This window comes from Scyliorhinus torazame, chromosome 2, assembly GCF_047496885.1.
Source record: "Scyliorhinus torazame isolate Kashiwa2021f chromosome 2, sScyTor2.1, whole genome shotgun sequence".
NCBI classification, from domain to species: domain Eukaryota; kingdom Metazoa; phylum Chordata; class Chondrichthyes; order Carcharhiniformes; family Scyliorhinidae; genus Scyliorhinus; species Scyliorhinus torazame.
In genome coordinates this window covers 360,621,313-360,640,804 of record NC_092708.1, presented here as the reverse complement: position 1 = coordinate 360,640,804, position 19,492 = coordinate 360,621,313, and the positions used below count along the sequence as shown (strand labels likewise).

The 19,492-nt window shown below is 43.1% G+C and overlaps 1 protein-coding gene across 1 annotated transcript in view; it reads right to left on the bottom strand.

The window, feature by feature from the left end:
* golga5 (golgin A5) overlaps positions 1–18,141 on the bottom strand; it is a 33,663-nt gene extending 15,522 nt beyond the window's left edge. Inside the window, exons 1-6 of the mRNA XM_072492402.1 lie at positions 17,989–18,141; positions 15,358–15,972; positions 11,809–12,030; positions 8,708–8,927; positions 3,057–3,180; positions 794–997 (exon numbers count right to left, since the gene is read on the bottom strand). Of these exons, the coding sequence (XP_072348503.1) occupies positions 794–997; positions 3,057–3,180; positions 8,708–8,927; positions 11,809–12,030; positions 15,358–15,934 (1,347 nt within the window). The 5' untranslated portion in view covers positions 15,935–15,972; positions 17,989–18,141. The remainder of the gene's footprint in view (positions 1–793; positions 998–3,056; positions 3,181–8,707; positions 8,928–11,808; positions 12,031–15,357; positions 15,973–17,988) is intronic.
* Positions 18,142–19,492: the final 1,351 nt, after the last annotated feature.

Genomic DNA, 19,492 nt, shown 5'->3' with positions numbered 1-19,492 from the left:
TCATTACTTCAAACAGGAAGCACACTGTTTAGATTTAACAGCATAGGTCTTTGGCATAGGTTCTGCTCAAAACAGTACAAGTGGATCATAAGATCAGTGCTCATATCAAAGGCAATATGTTGATTTTGCATTAAAAAATTAGTAATCTCTTCAAAAAGTTAAGGACTATACTAATATGGAAATTGACTCAAAGAGCGCAATTTAATTTGTCTCTAAAGCACGCTTTTATCTTTTACCAAGATTAAACTCTGCAAAGGAACAGAAAATGAGCAAATTATCTTTGAAAAAAAAATATTTCACTCACAAGTGTGATCATGAAAATCAAATAGGTTCATTTTAAAGCATTACATATTTTCCTACACTTAAAAGGACACTTATCAAAGCCTCTTAGCCTAAGGGAAACCTGGCAGCTTATCATAGCCTTGACTGCAGCTAACATTTTTAACCCTGCTCTTTTTCTTTTCGATGGCTTCTCGTTGAATACTAATCCAAGACTATAAATGTTATTATCTCAGCCTCAATTAAACATTTTGCAAACATTGGTGAATACTTTTCTTCCTATTCCCCCATTGCCCTTCCAGTATAATTCCAGATTCATTTCCCATTATTAATGATTCTTGGTGCTTTCAAAATATGATTCCGACCAGGAATCCTTTTGCAGAGCCCAGAACGTCAAATCCAAACATTTGTCTTGAGAACCTGCTTACATAAAAATTATACATGGCCAATTCTACAATACTCTCCAAAGGCAAACGGAGAGGTTTTCTGTACTTCTTCACATTCGCGTCCTCACCTGAAGAATTCTGGTAGCCTTTTGTTTGTAGTCTATCAGTTCCTGTTTAGTTAAATCCAAGCTGGTCTTAGCAACTTTGAGTTGTTGCTGCTGATCATCTGCCCTCTTCTTTTCTTCAATCGCCTTTTTCTCAGATGCTGTCAGGGTTTCTGCCAGACTTTGGCGTTCGAATTCAACCTTACTGAGCCTGGCTGCAAATTCATTCTGAACAGAAGATACAAAAGAGGTGATTGATTGATTGATATTTATTGTCACATGTACCGAAGTACAGTGAAAAGTAATTTCTGCGGCCAAGGGAACGTACACAGTACGTACATAGTAGACAAAAGAATAATCGACAGAGTACTTTGACAGTGGTGCATCAACAAATAGTGATTGGTTACAGATCATCTCAAGCACCAGGAAAGATCAGGTAAATTTTAATAATTTCCGTGGCTTAAAGGCAAGCATAAAACATTGCTAAATAATGCCTGGGAATACAGTATCATTTCAAATAACTTCTACAAAAAGGAATAGGGAACATTAAATCCTTGCATTTTCTTTACCACAGGGTATTCACAAAAAAGCAGCTTTGTATCAATTTCCTACTCATTGTTCAGAATCACACATGAATGACAGCCCTTTGGACATGGCACTGGAGAGTGCCCATAGCTGGAGAAGTGAAAATTTATAGATATGAAAAAGATGATCATTAAGGTCATCACATAAAGTTTGTCTGTTGTTTGAGAAGACAGGAGGTACAAAGACAAACTGGAGCAGAGGCCAAGTGAAGTACTGGCATTCCATGACCGCCCTTGAAAATTCAATAAACGTGGAGGCCTCCAGAAAGTCAGCAATCATGGCTGGTAAACTAAATGTTTCTAAAGTCAGACAAGAACTGGGGCAGATAAACTTACCACAAAAATACTCAAGAGTTATGGTACTTTCCTTAATTCAGATGTAAATAACTACTAATTTCCAGGAATGATCATAAGGAATAAGAGCAAGAATAGGCCACACAGCCCATCAAGCCTGCTCTGCCATTCAATACGATCATGGCTAATTGTGCACTTCAATTCACTTTGCCATCCACTCCTCATATCCCTCAATTGCCTGAGACATCAAAATATAGATTGTAAATACCTGAAGCTCCAGTTCTGATCCTTCAACTCAAAATGCCATTTATGCCCACTCTCTGCTTCCTGTTAGCCAATCTTCTATTCATGCTGCTCTTTTACTCCCAACTCCCTTATCTTGCCTTTTAGAGTGACACTTTTAGAGTGACACCTGATGAAATGCATTTGGAAGCCTGTTTACCCAATCAACTGTAGCCAGGTCTCCCTTCATGTAATTGGCCTTGTTTAAGTTTAGGATTCATGCTTGTGATTGGAGTATGTCAGTTTCAAACTTATCATGGAATGGAATTCAATGGTATTATGATCACTATTTCCCAGTAGATCGTTGACTACGATATTCCAATTTAATCCTGCCTCATTACACAATACTAGATTTAAGATCACATTATCCCAAGTTGGTTTGACAACTTATTGCTCCATGAAACTGTCACAAAAACTCATCTTCTAGACCACTCTCGACAATTTGATTGTCCCAGTCTATTATTAATCTCAATTAATTACCACACCTTTGAAAGAGCAATTAAAAAAACACATATATCCCTGTTTCTTTTACATTTTTCTCCCTACTCCATTATACAATGACAAAATATAGAGCTTAAATCCACACAGGTCAGGTCAAATCACGAACGAGAAAATGTAAAGTTAGCAGATGGCAACCATACTTTTTCACCATTACACGCTTTGTAAACTGCCACTATCCCAGTCAATTTACTTTGCATTTACAGCATCTCAAATATATGGCTTGGCATCTTGTTTGCAATGATAAACAAGGTAGAGGGCAGGTACAGGGCTTAAAGTGCACAAGGATAACCCACTTACCAAAACTCGCAAATCTGGATTTCTAAAGTTTTGAGTTGTAGATGCTTGTAAAACAATAATGCAGGCAAGGCTGGTGTGAATAGTTTTATCTGAAAATAGGTCTTCAAAAGCTTTCAGCTTTGAACTACATCATATGGCAAACAATGTGACTTGTAATTAATTTCAAAATACATGTTCTTGTTTTATGCAAATTACAAACCAGGCCAAGTCAAATCCCTAGAGCAAACAAGGAAAACACAGCATGCTAGATATTCAAAAGACATTATCTATGATGTTCAGCTGCCATGTATTAGACCCCCCCCCCTCCCCCCCACCGCGGGTAAACAAACCTGCATTTTATTGTAACTGTCTTGTTCTCGTTTGAGTGATGATTCTGTTTCCAGGAGTCTCTCCTGCATTGTCTGTAAGGCTTGGTTGTGCATGCTGCTCCCTTCACTATGATCCTGCAGTATTCTATCAAAAGAAAATACATTATAAAATAATCTCTACGATTTCCAGATGTAACATGTAACAAGCTCAGCATGTCCTAAAGGGATTAACAGTAAGGAAATCTGCTTATGAACTGATATCTCATGACTCCCCATACTAGTGGAGTGGCTATCAACCCCCGCCCCACTCTCCCCATCCCCCTCCAGAATGTATGTTTCATCTATGTTTGCCATTTCCCTTGCTACACACGAGCTTACTGGAGATCACATTAACATTGTGGCTTTGATGGAGACATGGCTGAGGAGTGACACCACCTTTCCCCTTAATGCACGTTGCCCATCTAACTACACTTCCAATGAAATCAAATTACTGCAGATGCTAGAATCTGAAACAAAAACAGAAAATACTGGACAAATTCAGAGGTCTGACAGCATCTGTGGCAAGAGAAGGTAGCTAATTTTTTGAGTCTGGGTGACTCTCACTCAAAGCCAGAGAGAACTGGAGATCGGATCAGATTTATACTGTTGTGTGGGGGGTGGGGGTGGAGCAATGGGGCTGGATAGAGTGCCAGCGATAGGGGGAGATTGACAAAATGTCGTGGACAGAAAGACAAAGGAAATGTAAATGGGGATGATCAAGGCTAGGAAGAGTGCTGATAGTAGCACATTAAGAGGTCAAAATGTCTTAATGGCAGAACAAAGGTAATCAGTGTGTCAAAGGAACAAGGACCAAAGAGAAACTGCTGGAAAATCTTAGCAGGTATGGCAGCATCTGTAGGGAGAGAAAAGAGATAATGTTTTGAGTCCAGGTGACCCTTTGTCAAAGCTCAGGAACAGGGAACAGATGGCCCAAGTGGGGTGCTGTAGGGGGAGCAAAGGCGAGGGAAAAACAGGAAAAGGTGGAAGTTACACTTCCCACTTGCTCTGCTCAAACCTTTATCTTAATCACTCCTTGGTTTGTCTTTCTACACCCCTAGCGACTTCTCCTTTGAGCATTTTACCGCGTTTCTTCACGTCACTCATTTAAAATTCTTGTTCTGTGTCTCCACCCCCCCTCCCAATTTATGAGACCAAGTTTTACACTTTTCTATCTTCTCTGCTTCATCCTCAATAATTTAAACTTCCATTTATACTGTTTGCTCTTTCTTCCATGCTTATTACTCCCCTTCCTGCCATTTCACATGGCTTTGCTACACTTATTGGGTGCGATCGTCCCAAAAGGGAACAAAGTTCCAAAGAGCAATGCCGAGACACACGTGGCTATTCAACATTACCCGTGTTGAATAAGGGGCCTAAATGGGAAATGCACAGCCGAGGCCACACATTTACAACGGGGAGCTCTGCTCGCCAGAACTGCCCATTGTAGCGAGAGCACATAGCCCTGTTTTTTTACAATGGGGAGCTCTGCTCGCCGGAACTGGCAGTTGTAGCAAGAGATCGAGATGCCATTTTTAAACGCGCCCTGATCGCCAAGGTCCACAAAAAAAAAAAAACCTCCCCCCCAGCCCGAACGTAACATGGGAGGGTCCCCCAGACCCCCCTAACACCCATGGTGGGCAAACCGGCCCAATCGCATCTTAGCACCATGGCAGTGCCACCTAGACACCTTGGCAGTGCCAGGATGGCACCCAGGTGGCACTGCCAGGGTGCCAGGGTGGCATTGCCAGAGTACCCAGGTGGCACCACCATGCCCAAAGGGCATTCAGATGGGGGCCTCCGATCCCGTTGGAGACCCCCACGAGTGCCGTTCCGTCTGGTCCCTTTTGTGGGGACCACGGCTAAATCTAAACCTCTGCGTTGAATCTCACGAGGTGTTGCGAGGCGGGTGGATCCCGGGGGAGCAGAGTCTCCTGGCTTTTACCGGCCACGTTGCACCGCAGCGAGATGCTTTCCCGACGCAGCGTGGCCAGACAATCGCACCCATTGTAACTATCACTGACAAGGCAATTTCCTTGGATCACCATCTACCCACTTACACCTACGCAATCGCACTTCTTTCCCAGAAAAAAAATTATCTTTAATGCTGTACTTCCAAATTTCTAACTACCTCATGAATCCATCTCAACATTTCTGAACATATCAATTTGCTCAATCTCAAACTCTCAAAACCTTCGAGGCCCCCATTAAAACCATTACTCTCTCTCAGCCTAGTTGTTTTCTCTGGTATACACCATATCGCCAATCTCAAGTCTAAGAGATGTTGATTTGAGTATCTGTGGTGGACAACTGGTCTCACCATCCACTACCAGGTCTGGCTGAACCATGTAGAGCATTATTGGATCTTGCTACCCATTGCTCAATCTGCTCACCATTAAAAAAATATCCAATAATACAATGATAGTCCCTGGCTTCTCTTTTCTACCACAAGGCTACTTCATAAATCACCCTTCCCTGCCTCTTCTAACAAGAGTGAGTAACTCATGAACTTTTTCACTTCCCATAGACAACTTTCCTTAATGCTCACCACCGTTCAGGCCCAAACTCACGTTTTTCTCTTTCTCGCCTTCGGTCTTGCCCTCTGCGAGCTCATCTTTACAGTAAGGCCCGACACCTGTCCAAAATCCTATTCAACAACAACACTGGTGGAGATGCTGGCACAGTGGTAATATTGCTGGATTAGTAATCCCAATGACCAGGGTGATGGGCTGGGGACATGGGCTCAAATCCAACCTTGACAGGTGGTGGAATTTAAATTCAATTAATAAATCTATATTATAAAGCCAGTCTCAGTAATGTTGACCACGAAACAATCTCATTCTCATGTGGATTACTGATGTCCTTCACGGAAGGGAATCTGCCATTTTTACCTTGTCTGGCCTACATGTGACGCCAGACCCACAGCCATATGGTTGACTGTTAACTGCCCCTAAAATAGCAAGCCATGCATTTCAGGGCAATTGGGGAGGGCAACAAATGCTAGCCTTGCCAACAATGCCCACATCCCATGAAAGAATAAAGAAGAGAAATTCCCTTCCAGTGACATATGTTGGCTAACATTGATCATGGTTCCCTCTTCTCAGGTACTGTTCCCACACCCTCCTCAAATTAAACATCATCACTTCTTCAAAACTAAAAACACGCTTCACCCCTCCTTGCTTGCAAACTACCATCCCATCTCCAGCCTCCTGCTCTTCTCCAAAATCCTTGAACATGTTGGTGCCTCCCGAACCCATGACTATCTTTCCCAAAATTTCATATCTGAATCGCTCCAATCATGTTTCCCGTCCTTCCACTATGACAAAAGAGCCCTGATCAAAGTCACAAATTACATTCTTTGTGGCCGCATCAAACTTTCCCTCCTCATTCTTGCCGGCCTATCTGAAGTCTTCAACACAAACTGACCATGCCATCTTCCCCCAACATCTCTCCTCTAATGTTCAGCTGTGTGGAACTGCCTATGCTTAGCTCCACTCTAATTGACTCTCACCAATTTTTGCCGATGCATCATAGAAAGCATCCCATCTGGCTGCACCACAGCTTGGTATGGCAAGTGCTCGGCCCAAGACCGTATGAATCTACACAGCGAATACAGCCCAGTCTGTCACGTGAACCCGCCTCCCATCCACTGACTGTTTATATCTCCTGCTGCCTTGGAAACGGGCAGCATAATCAAAGACCCCTCACACCTGTGGTATTCTCTCTTTCATCAGGCAGAAAGGTACAAAAATCCGAGAACATGCACTAACAACTTCTTCCCTGCTGCTACCAAACTCCTGCATGGCCCTTTTATGGACTGAACTGATCTCTCCACATATCTTCTCCACTGTGCAGCACTACTCCGTATGCTTCATCCGATGTCTATGTATTTACATTATGTATCTATAGTATGTCCTATGTTTTTCACGTATGGTACAATCTAACTGGACTGTAAGGATAACAATACTTTTCACTGTACCTCGGTGCATGTGACAATAAATCTAAATCAAGGAATTGTAGTCAACGTAACATGAAATTACTTGTCTTTCTGTCCTCTGTTCTCACACTGGTGACTGCATGGATTCATCCATGACCTTCCCCCTCCTATTTCTTTTTCATGCTACCCGAGCAACATCATCCCAAAATGTAGCATCAGTTTCCACATTCATGTCAACAACATCCAGCTCTATCATCCCACTACCTGCAAATTGCCAGATTGCTTATTTAACATCGGATGGACAGGCCTTTCTTTCAATTAAGTATTGAGAATACCAGAGCCTTAAGCTCCATTCCCTACTTGCACAATGTCATGTTCACCCTGTGCTTGCTGACCTACATTGCTTTCCAGTTAACCAATTTTATATTAAAATTCTCATCCTGGATTTCAAATCGCTCTTTGACCTCATCCATTTCTACCTCTGTAATCGCCTCCAGCCCAACAACTGTCCGAGATGTTTACACTCCTCGAATTCTGGCCTTTAGCACTCCAGATTTTAATTACCCACCATAGATAGCCATGCCTTCAGCTACAAAGACCCCGAGCTCTAGAGTTCCCAGCCCCTCTAAACCTCTCCATTTCTCTTTTTCCTCCTCTAATACTGTAAAACCTACCTCTTTGACCAAGCTTTGGATAATTGGCCCCAACACCTCCTTATGTAGCACGGTGTCAAACTTAACACTCCTGAGAAGTGCTTTTGGATCTTTTACTGTATAATTGCAAGTTGCTGTTATAATTGTTCATTGCCAAGTAAGGGGGAGTGAAATATATAAAAAGAGGCAAAATTTTGTAACAAGTATTTAGGTTTATAAAGGCCTAAGAGGATAGCCTAGAATTGTCAACCCTTGATACAACCATGGCAATCTTCAGAATTTGGAATTTCAACTGGTTTGAAAAAGTGGCTGTTAGAAGATTGCCCTCATTTCCAAAAAAAATGTCATCAGCAATGGAATTAGGGAGCCGGAACAAGAAAATTAGTAGAATAGATGTATTAGAGAATAAAACAACTTCTTTAAGCTTTATGGAGTGATTAAGAAAGCAAGTTTAAAACATTTTAGTGTAAAATTATGTTTTGGGGTTTCATTTAAATGGCTCAGGGTCAATATTACAATTATAAACATATTCTTTATGATTGAGTACTCATATCATTGCAAAAATACATATTAATCCAAGGAAAACAGGAGGCTCCCTCGATGTGCTGCAAGGCTCATGGGTAAAAGGCTAATGACCTCTTTATTTATTATACTATATAAAGAGAGCTTCTGTAATATATGGCACCATTTTTTTGTTGCAGCATTTAGTTTGTTCAAGTTGTCAGCAGACGATGGATGATTTTTTTGATAGGCAATTCATTTCAGGTAATCCTGAACCAGATATAGTCAAGGTCAAAAGCAGATGGGAATTTCCCATTGTAATATGGCACTACCCCCAACCTTTAAAGAACATCCTGTCATACCAATTCATTGCATTTTGTCATGAGATTTGATCAATTTATAACAATTACCCTAGCTGGATTTGAAATCAAAATCTAGTTGAAAGAATCAGTGTTCAAATTCTTTGCTGCATCTAAACTCCAGTCCCTTTTATGAGCCTAGTGGAGTCCAATAAAAAATGTATATGGCAATAAATTCATTTAAACCTGCTTCTTTCACTCTGCAGTCGCTCCAGTGCTTCATTACGCGTCTTCAGAAGCTGATCTGCCTCTTCCAGCCTCACTTTTAGCACAGCCAGCTGAGAATCCTTGGCACCCAGCACCTCGTTCAGATCATCCACCTGAGAGCGCAGTTCCCTCCCTATCCTGTCAGTTTTCGAGTTTTCAGAATTCCATTTCTCAATCTGCTTCCTGGCTTTATTTAACTCTTGAAATCAAAAATATTTAAAAAGAAACAATTAGACCAAAATACAGATGGAGGGTATTTGTGCTATCCAGCCATTTGTACTGCCCTATCTGTGTCCTCCCCAAATGTGCATCTTGAATGAATTCAGGGTCTAAAGCTTCACAATACGTAGAGGGACTTTCCAAGACTATATCACTTTTTGTGTGACCAAATTAAGAGAAGATAGGATCAATGTTCTTTCATCATTTTCAGCCTATTAATTTCAACCTTTAGTGTCTTGGTTTACCTTAAAGTAGTGCTCCTGGTTTACTTATCAATATCATTTAAGATGTTGAGTACTTCTATAGAAGGCACTCGCGGTCATCGCCTTTCAAATCTAAAGAGACACAGTCTTTTCAATCTCGTCTTGTATTTAAACAACTGGGTTTCAGGGGTCAGCACTGCTGCTGCACTCTGCACTGTGTTCATCACTTGGATGTTTCTCATATGCTGGAGGCCAAAAGTGAACAGTAGTCAAGGTATAATCTGACATGCTATGAAACAAGATGTGGAGATGCCAGCGTTGGACTGGGTTGAGCACAGTAAGAAGTCTTACAACCCCAGCTTAAAGTCCAACAGGTTTGGAAGGAGCAGTGCTTTGAAAGCTAGTGATTCAAAACAAACCTGTTGGACTTTAACCTGGTGTTGTAAGACTTCTTACTATGCTATAAACAAGTGAGCGCATTTGAGGAAGTGCAGAAGAGATTTACAATAATGATTCCAGGGAAACTTCAGTGATGAGGATGAATTGGAGGAGTTGGGACTGTTCTCTTTGGAGAGAAGGAGGCTAAGAGGACATTTGGTACAGATGTTCAGAATCATGTGGGCCCCCCTGGGGCTGGACAGAGTAAATAGGGAGAAAGTGTTCCTGCTCATAAAAGGATCAAAAATGCGAGGGCACAGATTTAAAATGATATTCAAAAGCAGCAAATGTGACGTGAGAAAAACATTGGTTCCGATCTAGAGCCCACTGCCTAGAGGTGTGGTGGAGGCAGGTTCAATCGAGGCATACAAGAGGGCTTTTTTTGATTATTTGAATGGAAACAATGCGCATGGGCTTGGGGAAAAGGCAGGAGAATGGCAATGTGCATATTGCTCATTTGGAGAGTAGGTGCAGACACGATGAGCTGAATGACCTCCTTCTGCACCATAACAATTCTGTGAACTTACACTCGGATTTAACAAACTAATTCAGCATTTCATTTGTCCTGTTTTGTTGTTGCAAGGCAATTGGACAATGTAAATGGAACTTCAGTCAAACTTGTGAAAAATTATTTTATAGATGTAGTTTGCATAAAATATTGTGACACAGGCTCGAGCTGCTACTTCCCTACATTTGAACTGGTCCATCAAGGGAAAGAAGCTGCACCGTTAGAAAAATCAACCAAGTTACTGCTTCTCTCTACACTTTTCACAGGTCCAATGGTATTTTCACTCACTGCAGTCAGGACATACAGACTCTTGAATTTTGCTCAATTCACACTATGGCTTTGTCGATAGCAGCAGCCAGCTGTGGGTTCTACCTGCCTGGAGGTTTGATCTCATGCTTTACTGTATGATTATTTATCACTTGTAAATCGAGGCACTCGGGTGCTGTTGCCTACGGAGAAACATTGTGGCTGAGCTTAATCCCATTCTTCAGAATCAGCAAACCTAGCTGTCTTTCCCCTTCCTAGTCCAAGGATACTGAGATCAGTGCAATCACTAGGATAGCAGCGAAGCTAAACGGTGTGTGATATTTCCTACATCCATTTGAACTGTGAAAAACAAAGACTATGGCTGGAATTTTATGGCTGTATTTGCCTGTGGGATCCTCTGCCCCTGCCGACAGCGAACCCCGCCAATGAGTTTTCTTTGGGGGGGGGGTCCATAGAACGGAAAACCCCCTTGCAGCGGTGGAATCAGAAGATCCCATCGCCGGCCAATGTCGGGCTGCCTCTGCTGCCATGAACACACCGTGGGGAGGGGACTGCACAGAAAATCTCACCCAAAGCGTTGGCAGAAATCCAACTATATATAATACGAACACATGTGACTGTAGCGATCACAGTAATTTAAGGCAGCACTTCCAAGAATATGATGTAAGAATATGCTGCACAATATTAAAGCTTGTTTTGTTAATGGGATGTGGGTGGCACTGGCTAGGCCAGCATTTATTGCCCATCCCTAATTGCCCTCCATTTCAGAGGGCATTTAACAGTTATCCACATTGCTGTGGATCTGGAGTCACATAAGGACTGCAGATTTCTTTCCCTAAAGGGCATCAGTGAACCAGATTTATGTTTACGATAATGGTTTCTTGGTCTTAATTAGACTTTTCAAATTCAGATTTTTTTTTGTTGAATTCAAATTTCACCACCTGCAGCCCCCCCCCCCCCCCCCCCCCATAAGCTATAATTGGCTTAATGCCAATTAGTCCCATCGCATAATGTCATTAATTTGCCAAATAAGTCAAGATGCCGAGAGACAACATTGGCTGAAACCAATTATGGTACTCTGTACAATTAATCTAATTGAGGCTCTTCAAAGACCATGGAGGATTGTGAATTATTTGGGCCAGAAAGAGAGCACAGTAAGGATATTTGGACAGGAAACCTGGAAGTAAAAACTTCCTGGATATCTTTTGAAATAAGTAACAGGACAGCTTTTAATTTTCTTTCAGCTATCCTGTCTGACAACCAGCATGGTTCCCTGTTCAACAGTAAGATCTACAGCAGGGCAGTGAAGAGGAGGAAGTGAGCAAAGGAGAAATCAGGGATGGGTGAAGATCATGGACATTGCGGAAGAAATCACGAGGGACACGTGGTCTGCAAGAAATGTCCTTGCTATAACAGAGAAGCCCAGGCTACTATTGCAGTCATACCTTCTTGCGTTTGTTTTGATCTCTCAATCAAAGAAGCCATTTCCTGGTTCAAGGAGGATACCTCGCTCCGGAGCAGTTGGTTTTCAAGCCGAAAGTTCGATAGCTCCAGTGACTGACTGTCATCTTTAGCTGAAAAACCTAAGCCAGCTGCATTACTTAATGGCTGCTCTTTTGCAAGCTCCAGTTGGTCATCTTGACTGGCATTAGAGCTTTCGGAGGCATCTGTATATATTAGAAACAATGGGAATGAAATCTTGCAAAATTTGCTAACCTGCAACTTTCAACTAGGGGGAAAAATGTGTAACATGCAAGTTCTCATAGAATCTCTACAGTGCATCGAGTCTGCACTGGCCCTTGGAAAGAGCACCCTACTTAAGCCCACGCTTCCACCAAATCCCCGTAATCCCACCTAACCTTTGGGACACTAAGGGGCAATTTAGAATGGCCAATCCACCTAACCTGCACTTCTTTGGACTGTGGGAGGAAACCGGAGCACCCGGAAGAAACCCACAGACACGGGGAGAATGTGCAGACTCCGCACAGACAGTGACCCAAGCCGGGAATTGAACCTGGGACCCTGGAGCTGTGAAGCAACTCCGCTAACCACTGTGCTACCGTATTGTCCTCCATGGACGAGAACACTTCTAAGATGCTGAAGGTGGCACAGTTGCTAGCATTGCTGCTTCACAGCGCCAGAGACCCGGGTTCAATTCCGGCCTTGGTGACCGTGTGGAGTTTGATACTTTCTCCCAGCATCTGCGTGGATTTCCTCCCACAGTCCAAAGTGCAGGTTAGGTGGATTGGCCATGCTGAATTTCCCCTTAGTTCCCACACGATGAGGTTGAGGTTATGGGGATAGGGCAGAGGAGTGAGTCTAGGTAGGGTGTTCTTTCAGAGGGCCAGTGCAGACTTGATAGGCTGAATGGCCTCCTTCTGCACTGTAGCTGTTCGAAACAAAGTACACAGATTAGCACAATACATATATGTTTTCCTGGCAGTCATGTGGGAATCAATTTTTGATAACCTTAGTTACATCATAGAATTTACAGTGCAGAAGGAGGCCATTTGGCCCATCGAGACTGCACCGGCTCTTGGAAAGAGCACCCTACCCAAGGTCAACACCTCCACCCTATCCCCATAACCCAGTAACCCCACCAACACGAAGGGCAATTTTGGACACTCAGGGCAATTTATCATGGCCAATCCACCTAACCTCCACATCTTTGGACTGTGGGAGGAAACCAGAGCACCCTGAGGAAACCCACGCACCCACGGGGAGAATGTGCAAACTCCGCACAGACAGTGACCCAAGCCGGAATCGAACCTGGGACCATGGAGCTGTGAAGCAATTGTGCTAACCACAATGCTACCGTGCTGCCCCTTAATAAAGGGCAGCACGGTAGCATAGTGGTTAGCACAATTGCTTCACAGCTCCAGGGTCCCAGGTTCGATTCCGGCTTGGGTCACTGTCTGTGCGGAGTCTGCACATCCTCCCCGTGTGTGCGTGGGTTTCCTCCGGGTGCTCCGGTTTCCTCCCACAGTCCAAAGATGTGCAGGTTAGGTGGATTGGCCATGATAAATTGCCCATAGTGTCCAGAACTGCCCTTAGTGTTGGGTGGGGCTACTGGGTTATGGGGATAGGGTGGAGGTGTTGACCTTGGGTGGGGTGCTCTTTCCAAGAGCCGGTGCAGACTCGATGGGCCGAATGGCCTCCTTCTGCACTGTAAATTCTATGTAAATTCTATGACATCACGTGTGCAGATTGAGAGCGACTGTCCATTAACTGAAAGAGATATGCAGTTCATACGTGACTTAATAGAAGGCACCACAGGATATTTCTGGTAGATTCTTGATATTATAAACTTCTAAAATTAATTCAAGGCTGCAATGCAATCCCATAACCAGGTGAATTGCTCTCAACTTCACTGAGAAGTTCATGACATCTGGAGCCCTTGATCAATGACTGCCTCTGAAAGAGAGATATTCACAGCACAGGATGATCCTGGTCTCGCACTGCTGGCCTAGGGTAGCTCAAAATTATTCCGTTCTCTTCCATTTCCTGCTTCAAATATTTATCTAATTTCTCCTTTTCAATTGTTTCAACTGTACCTCTTAACAAGTCAATAGACATTCAGCTGACTTGAATCAGAGAACTTTTAACAGCAGGAATTATACAACAGACAGGAGTAGACCACTAAATTAGTAAATAATTGGGTTAATTGCACTATTCTCCTGATTACCAATGAAAGCAGAGGCTTTTAGTTCTCGGTATACAACAAGGATTATATTCAAGTCATCTCGTAATGAAAATGGCATACAAAAATAATTAGATTGTGGACAAAACAGATACGTAAAGGATTTGTGCCTAATAATATTAACTGTCTTTTTTGAAATTCCAAGTTTTATTTTGTTCTGTCATGGGATGTTGCTGGCAAGGTCAGCATTTGTTGGCCAACCCTAATTGGCCTTGAACTGTGTGGCTTGTTACGTCTTTTCAGAGGGCAATTAAGGGTGAACCACATTAGTGTGGACCTGGTGTCACATGTAGGCCAGGCCAGGGAGGGGAAGAAAGATCTAATGTATCTTCATCATCATGCAACCCAAATTATAGGTAATAGTTTGCTGATTCAGAGAATACTGGTCGGAAGGCAAAAGATACGATGGCAAGAGCTAACAGACAAGGCAATCTGGTTAAAATGGAACTAATATTCATCAATTTTTCCTCTTTCCAAGGGAACATGGGACAAAAATAAGACTAATGTGAAGCAGTATCTCCAGTCATAGAATCCTACAGTGCAGAAGGAGGCCATTTGGCATATTGAGTCTGCATCGACCCTCTGAAAGAGCATCCTACCAAGGCCTGACCCTGTCCCACCTAGGGGTAATTTAACATGGCCAATCCACCTAACTTGCACTTCTTTGGACTGTGGGAGAAAACCGGAGCACAGGGAGAACGTGCAAACTCTACACACACTCAAGAGCCCTTTTTCTCGGAGGTTCTCAAAAATAGTTAAATTTGCTTTATTTCTTCTAAAAGTTTGGGGAATGGAATGCCTTTCCACTGTTGTCACTTGCAAACATTCACCCAGTTTAGGCACAGAGAGAGCAACAATTTGCTTCAAGAATGCATTAATCCCTACTTTTGATCATGCCTGCCTTAATTTCCAAACTCTGCCTATAGGTACCCGTGTCAGATTAAATATTGCAGTTTTACGCTATGCAAAGTGGAAATTGGTTGAGACTGTCTGAACTAATTTAGGTAAGAACTGTTCAACTAACCAGAAAGAGGATTTCATTCAATTGGTTTTGTATTGGATTTGGTTAGATTCCTTTAAAAAGACAATGTGCAAACTAATAACACCATCCAGGTTACTCGCCAACAATGCATGCAATTTTCGAGTTTCAAAATTTAGCAAAATAGCATAATTACAGTGCAGTGCGATCACAGGAAGTCCAAACACTTAACATGTTTATAATACTGCTTATGTACAGAAAATTGCAAGTTATCAGTAAAGAGAAACTCAATGATTTATTCAGACTATTCCATACCAGGTCCATCAGCAAAGTCTTCCTTAACAATGCTCTCTTCAGTTGTTTTCATATTAACGGTGGAAGCAGATATGGAACTGAGACTGGAAGTTCGGGAATGACTTTTTGGTGTGGAAGGCTTTATTGTCTCTCGTTTGTTGTCCGCCCTTCCATTTAATGACTTTTCAGAACTATTTAAGAAATCAAAGAGTTGGTCATCGTCCGGCTCAATCTTTTTTGGTCTTACAAACTGCATTGAGGGTCTGCCTAGAGAAGAGCTTGCAGGCGCACCGGCTGGAGATTCAAAGGTCCGTGCTGATGAGGAAACATTGGAAGCTCCAGCAAGAAGGGTGGCCTTTTGTCTCTTAATGTTCCCAGCAGCAGAGGAGACATAACTAATATCAGAGTGGGCTTGGTGATCAGGTTTACTGCTCAGCTGATTCAGGGCAGAATATTGCCTGGAAGAACTGGCTTCAGCATTGAGTGCGTGTGTTGCAGCCACATTGTCAATGGACGTGGTTAGTGCTGCTGCTGCACCCTGGTCCACTTTATTCAAGAAGTCTTCTGCCTTCCCTGCAAGATCAGCCAACCATGACATCCTGAACGGGTGTTAGAGTTGAAGCATTACAATGTGACCTATTTGCAAAAGAGCAAAAAAGCATAGATTTAATCCAATTACCAAGAAACAATTAACAGAAACAAATAAAAATAACCAATAGATTAGCAGTGGCTTCACAAGTGCCGAACATTACATGCCAATTTCTGCTTTCTCAAGGCTATAAAATCTTCAGATGAACTGTGAGCAGGGTGCTAACATTTTGATTACTAAATCAATACAAATAAAACCAAATTACAGAATAAAAACTATACAATGATTATGGTATTAATGTGATTAGTCTCTTGGGATGAAGGGGGGGAATATCAATCGGACCCATTCTCCATAATAATGAAGCACGTTAGAGCGGACCCCCGAATTCAACTGAGTACTGCTTAAAAAAAGATGCACACATAAGGTTTGAACTCCTTACCATTGATTGTACCTTTTCACCAAATGTGCAAAGCAATTCACACAAGTTTATTTTGGGAGATAGTTTGCACTAACACTATCCCATAAACAGGCATAGATTAATGATTAGTTCATCTATTTTTTTCCCCACCAGTGGTGATACTTGAGGAACAGGGCAATGGAGTACCACGGAATCCATCCGAATGGACTGATGAACCTTAGTTTAATATTGCTTTTAGAATGGTATTACAATAACACTGGCAAGAAAGAGCATGACCTCTATTTGTATTAACAGTCTTCTGACCAGACACTTAAAAACGGAGTCAAGCTGGCCAAGATCCGACAATTTGAACATGGGCTTTCAAAACAAGGAAAAATAAAAATAGTGCAACTAAATTAATGTGGTATAGTGATGGAAATCAGTTATCTGGTAACAGAATACTGCAATAAAATCAAAATACCACAGTAAAGAATAAATATCCAAACCGATTCTAAAAGGAAAAGCAAACAAGAGCAAGGAACCAAAAGCAGCAGACAGCACAGGGGGCACCATGTCCAACATCACAAGACAATAGCTTTCTGGATGGCAGGGTTGTTCTACTACTGAAAACACATGGTATAAAATGAGTTCACAAATACCAGGTTTGACAGCAGTTATTTTATTCACATGACAGTTATTTTATTCACATGAAGGATTTTCTCACTGCATACAACTATGCAGATAGCCATTTGGTAGAAGAGCTTTCTCATAGAATATTTTTTACAATGTTTGCAGACTTACTGTAAATTTTTAAAAAATTATTCAATGGCAATGCCAAATGCTGTTGGTGACAGGTTTGGTGAACAGAATATGATTGACATAAATTGTTAAGCTGTTTCAGTGGAGATATTATTGCATAGTATTTATACGGCATGAAAAGGCCTGTACTGCGCTGTAATGTTCTATGTTCTATATGAATGTTACTTTGCCTGCATGTTGGCATTGACTACCTCATTGGGCAATCATCAGCAAACTTCTGACCTTATGCCGACTGAAAAGTCACTGATGAAACAGTGGACGATAGATGGACCCAGGAAGCTGCCCTGCAGCCAAGTCCCAGGGTTGAAACGATTGGTCTGCGGCAGACACAACCTTCTGCTGTCTCTGACTTCTGCCACTGGCGAGTCTCTCACCCTTGGATCCCCACTTTGAAGCCACACTGGAGTGTTTGGAGATTGGCTTTGTGGTGCCATGCGTGAGGGCAGAAAGCAGTTACTGTACATCCTGCCACGTTTGATATTGCATCAAGGATGTACAGTGTAAACAGAGCACCCAGAACCAGGCACCTTACATGCCTAACAACAGGGCGAGGCTGCTGCAATAACAATGGACAGGGAGGACGAGCTAACCCGCATAAAATATGACAGACAGGGCCGAATCTCTGCTGAATACAAATCTTACAACAGCTCAGTATGCACGATGGCAGGGGGAGTTGTAAAGTGGCGCAGCCGCCCGTGAAAGGAGAGCGAGCGCGGCGCTTTGACAGGGGCCTGAACGGTGAGCTGAAGCACAGGCCCCGGCTCAGGGATCGGGCGATGGAGTTGAACTCTTCCCACCCCCGAAGACCACCATCACGCGTACCCGCTTTGCAAGAGGCTGGGCTCACCCTATCAACAGCGGCGAAGCCCCGGGGAGGGAGAAGGGGCAAGGACCCTTGGTCCGCTCCCGCTGGTTAAACGCTCCGCCTCGACGGAGACGTGGAGCTGAAGGCGGAGCCTCCCGGTCAGGACCTCGGCAACGGGGTGGCCGCACAACCCGCCTGACAGAAAAGCCGACCGACGTACCAGCACCATGTACGTCTGACACGAGAGAGGGTCAGAGCAGAATCGAAATGACGCCGCAAGGTCCTAGCTTCCATCCCACCTATCCCCCCAATTATAAATGGTCTACCTCAGTGTTTTTCAAACTTTTTTGCCCGGGGCCCATTTTTACCAATCGGCCATCTATCCAGACCCACACCGGCCAATCTTCGCGATCCACGCCGGCCGACCCTAGCAACCCACGCCGGCCGACCTTTGCGACCCACCATTTTCTCTTACCTTTATTGCGAGAGGTGAGCCTGGGCTTATATTCTGTAGTCTAGAGTAGCGAAGAATGAGAAATGACCTCATTGAAACAGGCATTATTCTCTCAGGACTCTACAGAGCAGATGCAGAATGTAAGCTTTCCTCAGATGGGTGGTTTACAGCCTGGAGATATAGTCGGCAAATTACAATGCGACGATTTTAGACATAGGTAAGGAGGAATTACTTAACTCAAAGTGTTGTGAATCTTTTTAATCTCTAAAATTCACTATCAAAGAGAGATCTGCAGGCTCAGCCATTGAGCATATTCAAGACAGATGCAGGAAGACTGAATTGTATTTTTAAAAAATCTTCTCCTGGGTCAGCACGCTGACGTCAGGACGAGACACTTTTCTCTCTGGGCTCCGGGCGTGCACACAGATGAGTGGGCATGCATGCGCAGCACGCCAGCATTTTAAAGCCGGTCGCGGCTGTCATTTTTAAATCCGCTCGCAGCCAGCATTTTTAAAAGCCGGTTGCTGCTGCCGTTCCGTCCGAATTCACGCGATTGGGGACACCGCGGTGGATGGCTCCGCGACCCTCCCGATATCCTCCCAATACCCACCCCGGGTCGCAACCCCCGCTTTGAAAATGCCTGGTTTACCTCGAAACACATGTTAAGTTCTAGTTTTTTTTGTTGAAAGGACAAATTAAAAGCTGAGCCTTGTGAACTGCTGGAGGTGGGAGGGACCAGCACTGGCCCAGGTACATCAAGCAGCTTAACAAATGGCGCATGGTCTCAGTGCTGCAGAATGAATGTCAGTTTGCTGTTCTGTTCCATGCCTTTCACAACCTCAAGGCTCCACAAAACACTTTACAGATAGTGCTGTTGTCTTGTAATGCAGTAAAAGACTAAATGCATTAGAGTTCATTGAGTCCAGATCTTACTCAGCCAGCCTGTGCTTGCAAAACAAAACAGTTACTGTTAGATGTTTCGTAATTGGGCAGCACCTGCTGAACAATCCTAATTGTGCTAATATAGCTACACTACCAACCAATTTAAGATAATCGGTTGAACTCATAACCTTGATATCTTTTCAAGCTAGG